This window comes from Pristiophorus japonicus, chromosome 16 (assembly GCF_044704955.1).
Source record: "Pristiophorus japonicus isolate sPriJap1 chromosome 16, sPriJap1.hap1, whole genome shotgun sequence".
NCBI lineage: Eukaryota > Metazoa > Chordata > Chondrichthyes > Pristiophoridae > Pristiophorus > Pristiophorus japonicus.
The window spans coordinates 65,742,698-65,757,014 of NC_091992.1; the positions used below are offsets into that span (position 1 = coordinate 65,742,698).

At 43.3% G+C, this 14,317-nt stretch overlaps 1 protein-coding gene across 7 annotated transcripts in view; it reads right to left on the reverse strand.

The window, feature by feature from the left end:
- LOC139226561 (protein CASP-like) overlaps positions 1-14,317 on the reverse strand; it is a 578,052-nt gene that overhangs the window by 250,241 nt on the left and 313,494 nt on the right. For all 7 annotated transcript variants that reach the window (XM_070857406.1, XM_070857405.1, XM_070857403.1 and 4 more), the window contains exons 7-8: positions 10,511-10,587; positions 5,428-5,494 (exon numbers count right to left, since the gene is read on the reverse strand). In XM_070857406.1, the coding sequence (XP_070713507.1) occupies positions 5,428-5,494; positions 10,511-10,587 (144 nt within the window). The remainder of the gene's footprint in view (positions 1-5,427; positions 5,495-10,510; positions 10,588-14,317) is intronic.

The window sequence follows — 14,317 nt, forward strand, 5'->3', positions numbered from 1 at the left end:
GTGTAGGTGGAATTCCCAATAGGATTTGCTTGAAGTACAAACAGCACTTTCACTGTAATTGTTAATAAATGTCACACAGTTAAACTTGAATCTTGGTACTGGGGTTCTCATGTTGTTAAACTCTTCTGCTTGAGGATATCAAGTGGGTGAGGCAGTCTGGAATCATGATCTTATACAGGGTTGGGCTTACAGTACTTAGGGAACCGAATGCCGGAATGTTTAAACTGGGTGTGGCTTGCAAATTTAAAGCAAATTGTTTTTTGAGTAACTGCACAGGCAAATGTATTCATTGAGTTTCACTTATATATTCATTTATTAGAAGAGCAGAGGGCTCACCAAACAAGGCCATTAATTCACTTGGCACATGCCTCAATCGGGACAGTAATTTTATGTATTTTGGGGATGTGTCTACTTTGCTCCGTACATCTCGGCATGTCACACCATCGCTCTGCGCCTGGAAATTCCCCATTCCTGTTTAGAGAGATGGAAGATGAAGAGGAATTTTTAAACCAGTGGAGGGCTCAGCAGACCTCTGCTTACCCTAGGAGCTGTGTCTGTAGATGGTGATACAGTTTCCTGGACACAAGAAGGGGAAAGGCTTTCCACCGAGAAAAGTAAATCCCTTATTTGCCTTTTTAAATATAAATAACGGAAAGGACTGCAGTTCACAGAATCATAGAAATTTACAGCACGGAAGGAGGCCATTTCGGCCTATCGTGTCCGCGCCGGCCGACAAAGAGCTATCCAGCCTAATCCCACTTTCCAGCTCTCGGTCTGTAGCCCTGTAGGTTACGGCACTTCAAGTACACATCCAAGTATTTTTTAAATGTAGTGAGGGTTCCTGCCTCTACCACCCTTTCAGGCAGTGAGTTCCAGACCCTCACCACCCTCTGGGTGAAAACATTTCCTCTCAAATCCCCTCTAAACCTCCTACTAATTACTTTAACTCTATGCCCCCTGGTTGTTGACCCCTCTAATAAGAGAAATAGGTCCTTCCTATCCACGCCATCTGGACCCCTCATAATTTTATACACCTCAGTAAGGTCTCCCCTCAGCCTCCTCTGTTCCAAAGAAAACAAACCCAGCCTATCCAATTGTTCCTCATAGCTAATATTCTCCAGTCCAGGCAACATCCTCGTAAATCTCCCCTGTACCCTCTCTAGTGCTACCAAAGGCCAGGTCTTTTCCCCCATGCCACCACAGTCCAGGTTTATCTCCCAGTGCTGCCATAGTCCAGGACTAACTCCCAATGCTACCACAGTCCAAGTCTATCTCTCAGGGCTACAGAAGCCCAGGTCTATACCCCAGGGCTACCAAAGCCCAGGTCTATCTCTCAGTGCAGCTATAGCCTGCTCCCTCTCCCCAGTAATGCTGAATATCAGATATCTAACTTCAATTGATGTATCTTGCATTCATCTTGCTGTGTATTCTCAGCATTAAAAATAGTAAAAGAATATGAAGAAAGTAAAGACTACTCACACAATGGATTTAGTCATGGAAAGTGATCCCAAAGTAGCACTGAAAAATGCAGAATACCACTCAATGGGCCCAAAATTGCCCAGGAGTTGCTCCGTTCTTTTTGGAACAGCTTGATTTTTCTGGAGTATCTTAAAAATCCCCATTCTGCACATTCAATTTGCGGCAGTGTAAGTGAGTTAGTTAGGATTTTTTTTAGTATACTTTTGTTTTGTTCAAAAGGGGGGGTTACCAGCTACCTATGCCCGTTTTGACCATTTAAGCCAGTTTGGATAGCTAATAGTTGCTCCAAACTGACTTAGGCCAGCGTATGTGGCCGCATAAAAAACCCTTGCGGAGAGTTAAGAAATCAGCGCAGGTAGGTACTTAATGACTTGACTAAAGAACCTGAATAGGATCAAACAGCTATACAGGACAGACAAACTTCGCAAAGTTAATTTACTATAAAACAGAAGCATTCATGGAATCTTAAACTACAAAAATAAAGGAAGTAAAGAGTCAAAATATATTTACATAATTTTTTCAAAATATCCAAATAAAAAATAGAAGTACCTCCTGCTCGTAGGGAAGTATTTTCATCAACAGGGTTAAGGAAAGTCTCGAGTAAGCTCATTAAAATTACTGGCTATACACCCTGCCCCCCCCCCCAACCCCTCCCCAATCAAAACTCTCTCCCCTCCCCCCACCCCCCGGATCAAAACTCTCCTCCTTCTCCTCCCCTCCCCCCCAATCAAAACTCTCCCCCCCACCCCCACACAATCAAAAGTCTCCCCGCACCAATCTGTTTCTTGTAGCCTCAGCGCGGGAAGGCGGCAGGCCACTCGGCCCGGGATAGGGGCGGTACGCATCAGATCCCACGCTGCAGCACGCATCATCATCCGGGGGGGGGGGGGGGGGGGGGGGGGGGGGGGGGGGGGGAGCTACTGCGCATGCGCGAACGCTCTACCACGCATGCGGACAGCTGCCGGCACTCTTTTAGGCACAGGGCCCTAGCTCTACCCCCCAATGGACTCGACAGAGGGACCAGAATCTGGGAACAAAATTTTGGTGCTGGCTTGATCCTAGGAAGTCGACGCATCTCGCGTGAGTGCGTCAAAAAAACGGGTGGGCTAAATTTGGGTCCAATAAAAGTGGTATTTGATTCACTTAGTCACTGTAAATCGGCAGCCCTAGTATTATCCCCTAAACGGCGTAAGTACCGATTCACTGCGAGCAAGGCGACAGCAAATCTGTTAGCAATTATAATAATCATGGCCATTGATTTACACAAACATGTAGACATGATCAGAAACTGAACCCTAAAATACCAATACTCCGAGAATATTATGTAATATGAACTATTTGGTATTATTCATATATCAGATCATACATGATATGCTATACAGTACATCCTAACTCTCCATGAGCAATGCCGTGGGGTAGCCATTAGTAACATAGTGAAAAGATTAATAGCATGTGCCATCACACTTCTTGTCACACTGCTGTGTCACACTTAATCTTAATCAACTCCATTAATTTACAAATTTATGCTACAAATGTCTTGTAGTTGATCAAGCGATATACACATTTATTTCACCTCAAGCAAATTTCCTTTGGCTGATTTTGTCACATGCAAATGTATTCACTGAGTTTCACTTATATATTAATTTATTAGAAGAGCACAGAGGGCTAACCAAGCAAGGCCATTAATTCACTCAAAAAAATCCAATTCTTTTCACAAGCCACGCTTCCCTAGTAACTAAAATTTGTAATGTCCAAAATAAAATGTTAAACTTCAGAAGAGCATGAAAAAAGTTACATCACTCTCAGAACGTGATCAGACTTGCTTATAAAGTTGTCTTTTGTGTGCTTGAGGAGCAACCTTAATGTTTTTACTTGAAGACCTTGGCCTCTCTCAGAAGCCTGGTATTGAAGTTTATATTTTGACCTCGAGCTCTCACTCTGCTGGCTTCAGGGAATTCTGCAGCCTGAGTGTGCGCGATTCACACAATCTCGCACCGTGTCAGTGAAAGTGTGCATGGTACACACAATCTCGCACCGTGTCAGTGAATTGTCTCACTGCTGTTTGTCCTGTGACACTATCAGACCATAACCTCTGCCCATATTTTGCTCCCTTTCCTCCTTTTTATTTTAACCTCCCCCCCGATCTGATGTATTTTTTCTCTCTCTCGTTTGTCATGGCAGCTGGTAATTATTCTGCCACTCACACCCTATCTAGATTTATCTTTTTCTAATTTCTGTCATTATCATCTCAAGTTGCCCATCATCCCTTTTCTCTCTCAAATCTCTCCTGTATTCTACCCTATCACAGATCTCCCTTTTGCTCTTTCCTCCCCTCCCCCTTTCAGTGCCCCTTAAGAATCTGTTATTTTGAACGTTTCCAGTTCTGACGAAGTGTCTCAGATCCAAAACATTAATTCTGTTTCTCTCCACAGATGCTGCCTGACCCGCTGAGATTTCCAGAATTTTCTATTTTTATTATAATAGCTGACTTTACCACTTGCAATTGATTCCAAATGCACTGGAGGACAACCTTTCAATCAGGTGATATTTACTTTTTAACTACCGTGACTGTTGGATTAAACTGCACAAGTTTTACTTCAGAGAAAGTCAGACGATAGAGGGGTAGAAAACAACTGCAGTCCTTTCCATTATTTGTACTTAAAAAGGCAAATACAAGATTTACTTTACTCGGTGAAAAGTTTCCCCTTCTACATTTTGATTTCATTGTAGTTAAGAATCAGTCGAATGGATCAAGCACATAAGATAAAACAAGGCTTCGGAGATGAATTTTAGAAATTTTCCACACCAAGCATCACCACTCCCAGACGCAAATATCCCTTATCGGTACTTGCAAACCCCAAGACCTCACTCCCTATGTTCCAGGCCTCAGCACCAACCCGACTGCTCCCCTCCACTACTGCCAAACGCCAAAAACCACCCAGTAAACCAACTCAAAATTTCCACTTCCTAGACCCTAGGCCTCCTCCCCACACTCGGCCTCCTCCCCACACTCGGCCTCCTCCTCTCACAATCACCTGCAAGCAATGTACCTTCTCACACAGCTGCTGCCACAGCCCAGAAACATCTCCTGCCCATCTTCTAAGCCCCATTTAGTTACCTCCAATCTACCACATGCATGCAGAGCTTTATAAAAGATGAGACACAAAATTAAATATATAGTTAAATGAACATATAATAATAATCAATGCCATTTATTTGTAGTCTTCACGGAAAAACAAATCCTAGAATTTCTTGCCCAAAACACTGGTAAAAATCCTATAATGCTATATAATTAAAGCAGAATTTGCTTAATTCATCACTACAAATCAGTGGGCCTGATAATACATAGCCTGGCGTAACTATAAAGCAGTGTAGTCACCAACTCATGCCAGAAATGCTGGTGCAGATATAACACAACACAATAAAATACATTTACCACACATTTCCCATCATCACACTAAAATGTGTGCCACAATTGAAAAGAAAGGTCCAAAAACACAGAATGTACAGAGAAACTTTCCAGCAACAACAAACACCAGGGCCAAAATATCTACCTTATCTTAATTGGCCTTTCCAAACAAATGTTATAAAAGACAAAGCCAGGATTTTGATTTGTAGAAGGCATAGCAATCAAACTGTGACTAAACTCACCGAATGTTTGCTGAACAACAATTAACCCGAGAAGGACAGAGCTTCATTTTAGTGGCAGAATAATACATGACATTACATAATGCTTGTGCCGTGTGTGTGTGTGAACCAAAGTTCCCTCGAAGCTCTGCGACCATGCAGCTCTGTGCCGGTTTCCGCAGCCTGGGACCAGCTTTTCAAATCTTACATTTTCCTATGTGAATGGGTCGTGCACCCAAAAACATTGAGGGGAACAACGGTGTCAACCATTTTTAAAAGTAATAGCAGGCAATTCCTTTCATTATAATTTTGGAAACTTACTTGGCAGTTGATTCTTCATCATACTTTGTTTTCAAATCGAATAGCTCTGTCTGAGTTGATTCCAGGGCTGCAAAAGAAAAATATTTTCAAGAAGAGCCAAGAATGCAACAGTTTCATGAAAATTTCCCAACAGATCTTGCAGTTAAACCCTTATTAAATCTACACCTTTCCTGGTGCTACGAGGGACAGGCAGCCAGTGGAATTAGGGAGCAGGCAGCCGAAAGCTGAGAGAGTAACATTTGGGCCCAACGTAAAAGAAAGATAACAAACCAACAGCAAAATAAACCAGCACTATTCACAACATTTCAGGCCCAATTTTCAAATGACTTTTCTGTGGTTCATAACTAGCTCGCTAAACAATTAATCTGTCTTACAGATCTTTCCATTAGACTGCAGTTTCCATTCTAATGATTTTCTCTCACAAGTTTGGGGGGGTGTGGGGAGATATGTGAGATGGACAATAGAATACTCTCTATTTTGGGAAGTTAACGTCAGATGTTAAGTACCAGATGGTTAAAAACAGAACGAAGCTCCCTCCAATCTGTGTCGACAATACCCCTATTGCACCAAGATATATTTGTTTCATTTCCCGCACCAGTCATCCTATGCACAGTTTGAGTTTTGTACCATAGGCCCAAAATTACTAGGAAATTGACTGCCAATAGCAAACTCATTTAATGTAGGAACTTTATAGCCAGTACCCAGAGAAGACCATCATCTGAGCTTGATCTGAATCCAGTTCCAGAAGTAAACTGCATCAACCAGACCCCTATTCATAGTATTAAATCACAGCAAACATAATACAATTAGAACCCTTTTGAACATGGATACAGCTTTTAAAATCAAATCAACATATTTTTCCAATGCAAGTTTACAGGAAAATTCTATTAACTAACAGTCATCTGCACTTAGTGATTGACCCATTACCATATAAAGCACAAAGAAGCAGTATTTTAATATGGTCCTCTAAACTGGAATATAACTTAATGTCAATGTCTGAACACTGTCCCCTGACAAAAAAGTTTTCGCCTGAACCATTAACTGGCTCTGAATCCCTAGCATTTCTCATGCTTATTTCAGATTTCCAGCATTTACATTGCTTTCTTTGTATTTGGAATCATTGAGCACAATAGGCGGCTATTTGAGAATCATGCTTGTGCCAGCTCTTGGAAAGAGTTAGTCCCACTCTCCTGCTCTTTCCCCATAGTCCTGCAAATTTCTCCGTTTCAAGTATATATTCAATTCCCCGTTGAAAGTTATTACTGAATCTGCTTACAGCGCCCATTTAGGCAGTGCATTCGGGATCATTACAACTCGCTGCATCAATAACATTCTCATTTCCCCCTGGCTTTTGTGCCAATTATTTTAAATCTGTGTCCTCTGGTGACCGAACCTCCTGCCAGTGGAACAACTTCTCTCTATCTACTGCATCGAAACACCTCATTATTCTGAATACTGTAAAAGCTTCTATAGGTATGTAACAAGGAAAAGATTAGCAAAAGTAAATGTGGTCCCGTAGAGGCTGAGATAGGAGAAATTATAATGGGGAATAAGGAAATGGCAGAGAAATTAAACAAATACTTTGTGTCTCTCTTCACGGAAGACACAGAAAATCTCCTGGAAACAGTGGAGAACCAAGGGTCTAGCGAGAATGAGGAACTGAAAAAAATTTGTAATAGTAAAAAAAAATAGTGCTGGAGAAATGAATGGGACTGGAAGCTAATAAATCCCCCGGACCTGAAGGCCGACATCTTGAGGTTTGGAAAGAGGTGGCTATAGAGATGCATTGATTGTCATCTTCCAAAATTCCATAGATTCGAGAACGGTTCCTGCAGATTGGAAGGTAGCAAATATAACCCCGCTATTTCAGAAAGGAGGGGGGGGGAGAAAATGGGGAACTACAGACCAGTTAGCCTGACATCAGTAGTGGGGAAAATACTAGAATCTATTATTAAGGATGCGGTAACAGGGCACTTAGAAAATAATAATAGGATTGGGCAGAGTCAACACGGATTTATGAAAGGGAAATCATGTTTGGCAAATCTGTTAGTTTTTTGAGGTTGTAACTAGCAGAATAGATAAGGAGGAACCAGTGGATGTGGTGTAATTGGATTTTCAGAACGCATTCGATAAGGTACGAACACAAGAGGTTATTAAACAAAATTAGTGCTCATGGGATTGTGGGTAATATATTACAGCATGGATTGAGGATTGGTTAACGGACAGAAAACAGAGGGTAGGAATAAACGGGTCATTTTCGGGTTGGCAGACTGTAACCAGTGGGGTACCACAAGGATCAGTGCTGGGGCCCCAGCTATTCACAATCTGTATCAATCATTTGGATGAAGAGACCAAGTGTAATATATCCAAGTTTGCTGATGGTACAAAGCTAGGTGGGAATTTTAAGTTGTGAGGAGGATGCAAAGAGGTTTCAAGGGGATATAGACAGGCTGAGTGAGTGGGCAAGAACATGGCAAATGGAATATAATGTGGAGAAATGTGAAGTTATCCACTTTGGTGGGAAAAATAGAAAAGCAGAGTATTTTTTAAATGGTGAGAGATTGGGAAATGTTGGTGTTCAGAGGGACCTGGGTGTCCTTGTACACGGATCACTGAAAGTTAGCATGCAGGTACAGCAAGCAATTAAGAAAGAAAATGGTATGTTGGCCTTTATTACAAGAGGATTTGAGTATAAGAGTAAAGATGCCTTACTGCAATTATATAGGGCCCTGGTGAGACCACATCTGGAGTATTGTGTACTGTTTTGGTCTCCTTACCTAAGGAAGGATATACTTGCCATTGAGGGAGTGCAACGAAGGTTCACCAGACTGATTCCTGGGCTGGGAGGATTGTCCTATGAGGAGAGATTGAGTAGACTAGGCCTATATTCTCTAGAGTTTAGAAGAATGAGGGGTGATCTCATTGAAACATATACAATTCTTACAGTACTTGACGGGGTAGATGCAGGGAGGATGTTTCCTCTGGCTGGGGAATCTAGAACCAGGGGTTACAGTCTCAGAATAAGGGGTCGGCCATTTAAGACTGAGATGAGGAGAAATTTCTTCACTCAAAGGGTGGCGAATCTGTGGAATTCTCTCCCCCAGAGGGCTGTGGAGGCTCAGTCTTTGAGTATATTCAAGACAGAGATTGATAAATTTTTGAATATTAAGGGAATCACGGGATATGGGGACAGTGCAGGAAAGTGGAGTTGAGGTTGAAGATCAGCCAGTAACATCCTTCCTAAAGTGTGGTGCCCGGAATGGGACACAATACTCCAGCTGAGGCTAAAGCAATGATTTAGAAAAGGTTGAGCCGAACTTCCTTGGTTTTGTACTCTGTGCCTCTATTAATAAATCTCAGGATCCCTAATGTTTTTTTTCAAAACAGCTTTAGCAACATGTCCTGCTTCCTCGAAAGATTTGTGTATCGAAAGATTCTAGCCTGGTACAGACTCATTTCCAATAGGGAAAATTGATAATACCACAAATTACTGCCCCATAACACACCTGCACCAGGATTAAAGCCATGTCAGATTAAAAATGTTTTGTGCATGGGGTTTACTCTCAAATCGAAAAATGCTGTTCACTCTAATCTTCCTGCAATGTTATGAGGAACAAAATGAAAGCAGGAAATAAAAAGTGTACCCTAAACTGTTTAAATATCCAGAAACTAAGGCCGGAATTTTAATCTGGAGGTAGGTTGGGAGCAGCAGGGCTAGAAAGCGGTCGGGAAACCCGGGAACATGTTTAACATCTTGATTAACATTTCAAAGCTCTGTATCCCATAGGAGCATTGGGGGAAGGGGACAGCGTAGGGGGGTGGAGGGGTAGGGGAGCTATCCGATCGTGGCAGGATCGAGGCAGATTCGCTGCATTCAGGAGCCAAGTCTAACAAACTGACGATTTGATATCTGGATTGTGATGTCTGGAATGTGATGGACACACGTTTGATTTCAAAATAGTATTTGGCAAAATTGAGGCACTGCCCACAGTAAGTTGGGTGCACTGTTTTTAGGTACAAGGACTGTTCTGTTTTGGGACTTTTGACCACAATGGAAAGGACTTGGGGATGAGTTATATTGAAGTTACTGTTTCCGAGCTTACGGCTCGCATCCCACGGTTGGCAACTAGGCTCACGCAGCAATGCCTGGTCTCCAGTTGTCTTGGACCCCCTTGCCACTGGACCAAGACCTTGCTCAGCTAAGCCCATGTGGTAGCTGGTGTGGCCACCTCACATTAAAAGAACTCACACACAGGCATATTCCACTCCTCTAACATGAAATTCGGGACCTTGAACGTCAGGACCCTCATGGATAACTCAGTCACCCGAGAACTCACTTTTGGATTCCTTGATTTCAAGGGACTGTCTATGATAATGATGATGAGGAACTAAAGTCCTCACCTTACTTTAGGCTGCTGTGATCCTGAGGCCCACAGACCACAGAGTTAAATTTGAAATGGTGGATCACCATGGGGCATACCAGCCTCATTATAATATATAAATGGGCGAGGTGCCTCCCGAGAGCGGGTTCACTGCTCCCCATCCCCCGCCCTACTACTGATAGAGCCGGAAATGGCCCAGTTGGAGGTGGGTTGGGGGTCGGGATTCCGTTTTTTAAACACGTTAACCTCCCATCCAACCCCAATCCACCCGTTTTTGGGGGTTAAAATTTCCCAGAGTATCGCAGTGGCAACAGGAGCACCAGAGACCAGTGCTCACTCATTCTCGGAGATATTTCGTGGTGGAGAATAATATCCTTAATCCATAGCAAGTGAAAAATGTGCAAGCAAAGGGGTGTCGTATCAGAAATGATTTAAAACAAAATGGCTTGGGGCAAGTGGGATACAGTGGTTGTCTTGTCCAGTTATATTTACCTTCATTTGCCAATTATTAATCATTTCTACTAGAATTTTTAGAAAAATAAACTTAATTAAATTATTACACTTAAACTTTCACATTTTGCATATATTTGATGTATTTATGTGAAATCATTTTAATATACTCAGTGAGAGAGGTATCAGTGTACATATTTCTGAGAGCCATAACTAGCCCTGAAGCCACAGATTCATAGTCATCCTCTTACCTGTCTGTAAAACCTGAACCTTGTGATCAGCCTCCTCAAATTTGGAGGCCAAAGATGTTTGACTCTCCTGTAACTTCCTGCAAGATAAATTAAATATTAAGAGAACTGTCATGTCAGAGTCCATAATCAATGCAATTTCAGCAGCAAACCCAACTTCTACACCAGGAAGAATACGGCTTCATCCAGGCCTTCCTGCATTACTTTGATTTTTTACCTTTGGTCCTTCATAGCTTCGTATACTCAGATTTTTCAATATGATCAATTGCGCCATTTTGCTTCTTAACCCTTTTAACAATGGCTGCAATTCAAATCTGTTATAGATGGAATTATTACCAGTTTCTTTAAAGTTCCTGTCATATCTCGCTATTATATAACTTAATTCCAAAAAACATAGTTGGACAAACTTATTTTCATTTGTTTACAAGCACACAACACAAAGTCATAACCAGCAGTGAAAGACGCCAGCACTTCACCCCAGCAGGTCACCATGACAAAGATAATGGCCCTGAATTGCGGTCGGAGGCATACCAGAAGAATAGAAACATAGAAATGTGTAGCGCAGAAAGAGGCCATTTCGGCCCATCGTGTCCACGCCGGCCGACAAAGAGCCACACGGCCCTCGGTCAGCAGCCCTGAAGGTTACATATAAACAATGAATAATGATGGACAGGTAAAGAGCATCCAGCCCAACCAGTCCGCCTCACACAACTGCAATACCCCATGTATCGCAACATTCTGCACTCCACCCCACCCGGAGCCATGTGATCTCCTGGGAGAGGCAAAAAAAAAAGAGATAAAAACCCAGGCTAATTGGGGGAGAAAATCTGGGAAAATTGTTCTCCCACCCATCCAGGCGATCGAAACTAGTCCAGATCATCACCCTGGTCGTATTCAATTCCCTGAAGTACTTACCATCGTATCTGCGCCAGCCAACAAGAGGTTATCTAGTCTAATCCCACTTACCAGCTCTAGGTCCGTAACCCTGCAGGTTACGGTACTTCAAGTGCCCATCCAAGCACCTTTTAAATGTGGTGAGGGTTTCTGCCTCTACCAGCCTTCCAGGCAGTGAGTTCCAGATCCCCACAACCCTCTGCGTGAAGAAGCTTCCCCTCAAATCCCCTCTAAATCTTCCACCAACCACGGGATTGGATGGGTTAGATGCAGGAAGAATGTTCCCGTTGCTGGAGAGTTCCAGAGCCAGGGGTCATAGTCTAAAAATAAGGAGTAAGCCATTTAGGACCGAGATGAGGAGAAAGTTCTTCACTCAGAGAGTGGTTAACCTGTGGAATTCTCTACCACAGAAAGTTGTTGAGGCCAGTTTGTTAGATATATTCAAAAGGGAGTTAGATATGGCCCTTATGGCCAAAGGAATCAAGGGGTATGGAGAGAAAGCAGGAAAGGGGTACTGAGATTGAATGATCAGCCATGATCTTATTGAATGGCGGTGCAGGCTCGAAGAGCCGAATGGCCTGCTCCTGCACCTTGTTTCTATGTTTTAAAATTCTGCCCCCTCGTAATTGACCCCTCCACCAAGGGAAATAGACCCTTACTATCCACTATGTCCAGGCCCCTCAAAATTTTATACACCTCAATGAGGTCTCCCCTCAGCCTCCTCTGTTTCAATGAGAACAAACCCAGCCTATCCAATCTGTCCTCATAGCGAAGATTCTCCACTCCAGGCAGCATCCTCGTAAATCTCCTCTGCACCCTCTCTGGTGCAATCACGTCCTTCCTATAATACGGCGACCAGAACTGCATGCAGTATTCCAGCTGTGGCCTAACCAAAGTATTATACAATTTTAAGCATAACCGCCCTGCTCTTGTATTCTATGCCTCGGCCAATAAAGGCAAGCATTCTGTATGCCTTCTTAACCACCTTATCCACCTGGCCTGCTACCTTCAGAGATCTGTGGACAAGCACTCCAAGGTCCCTTTGTTCTTCTACACTTCTAAGTGACCATTTAATGTGTATACCATTTCCTTATTAGCCCTCCCCAAGTGCATTACCTCACACTTCTCTGAATGGAATTCCATTTGCCACTGTTCTGCCCACATGACCAGTAGATTGATATCCTCCTGCAGTCCATGACTTTCCTCTTCATTATCAACCACACAGCCAATTTTAGTGTCAACTGCAGAGAGAGAGAGAGAGAGAGAGAGAGAGAGAGAGAGAGAGAGAGAGAGAGAGAGAGAAGGAGGGGGGGGGAAGAGACAGAGATAGAGAAAGAGAGATAGAGAGAGAGGGGGGGGAAGAGATAGAGAGAGAGAGCGAGAGCGCGAGGGTGAGGGAGAGGGAGCGAGAGCGAGGGAGGGAGCGAGAACGCGCAAGAGAAAGAAAGAGAGAGAGAGAGAGAGAGAGAGAGAGAGAGAGAGAGAGAGAGAGAGAGAGAGAGAGAGAGAGAGGGGGGGGGGTTTTGTGGGCATTTGCTGGGCAGTAGCCAGAGTCAGCATGGATTTATGAAGGTGTAGTCATGTTTGACAAATTTGCTGGACTTCTTTGAGGATGTAACGAACAGGGTAGATAAAGGGGAACCAGTGGATGTGGTGCATTTGGACTTCCAGAAGGCATTTGACAAGGTGCCACACAAAAGGCTATTGCGCAAGATAAAAGTTCACGGGGTTGGGGGTAATATATTAGCATGGATGGAGGATTGGCTAACTAACAGAAAAGAGAGAGTCGGGATACATGGTTCATTCTCTGGTTGGCAATCAGTAACGAGTGGGGTGCCGCAGGGATCAGTGCTGGAACCCCCCAACTATTTACAATCTATATTAACGACTTGGAAAAGGGAGTGAGTGTAACGTAGTCAAGTTTACTGATGATACAAAATGGGAGGAAAAGCAATGTGTGAGGAAGACATAAAAAATATCTGCAAAAGGACATAGACAGGCTAAGTGAGTGGGCAAAAATTTGGCAGGTGGAGTATAATGTTGGAAAGTGTGAGGTCATGCACTTTGGCAGAAAAAAATCAAAGAGCAAGTTATTATTTAAATGGAGAAAGATTGCAAAGTGCTGCAGTACAGCGGGACCTGGGGGTACGTGCATGAAATACAGAAGGATAGTATGCAGGTACAGCAAGTGATCAGGAAGGCCAATGGAATCTCGGCCTTTATTGCAAAGGGGATGGAGTATAAAAGCAGGGAAGTCTTGTTACAGCTGTACAGGGTATTGGTGAGGCCACACCTGGAATACTGCGTGAAGTTTTGGTTTCCATATTTACAAAAGGATATACTTGCTGTGGAGGCAGTTCAGAGAAGGTTCACTAGGTTGATTCCAGAGATGAGGGGGTTGACTTATGAGGAAAGGTTGAGTAGGTTGGGCCTCTACTCATTGGAATTCAGAAGAATGAGAGGTGATCTTATCGAAACGTGTAAGATTATGAGGGGGCTTGACAAGGTGGATGCAGAGAGGATGTTTCCACTGATAGGGGAGACTAGAACTAGAGGGCATGATCTTAGAATAAGGGGCCGCCCATTTAAAACTGAGATGAGGAGAAATTTCTTCTCTGGGGGTTGTGAATCTGTGGAATTCGCTGCCTCAGAGAGCTGTGGAAGCTGGGACATTAAATAAATTTAAGACAGAAATAGACAGTTTCTTAAATGATAAGGGGATAAGGGGTTATGGGGAGCGGGCAGGGAAGTGGAGCTGAGCCCATGATCAAATCAGCCATGATCTTATTGAATGGCGGAGCAGGCTCGAGGGGCCATATGGCCTACTCCTGTTCCTATTTCTTATGTTCTTATGAAAAGTGTTTTTGCAGCGGATGCAAAGCATCTGTCAATGCAAAACGTGACAGATCGCAAGCT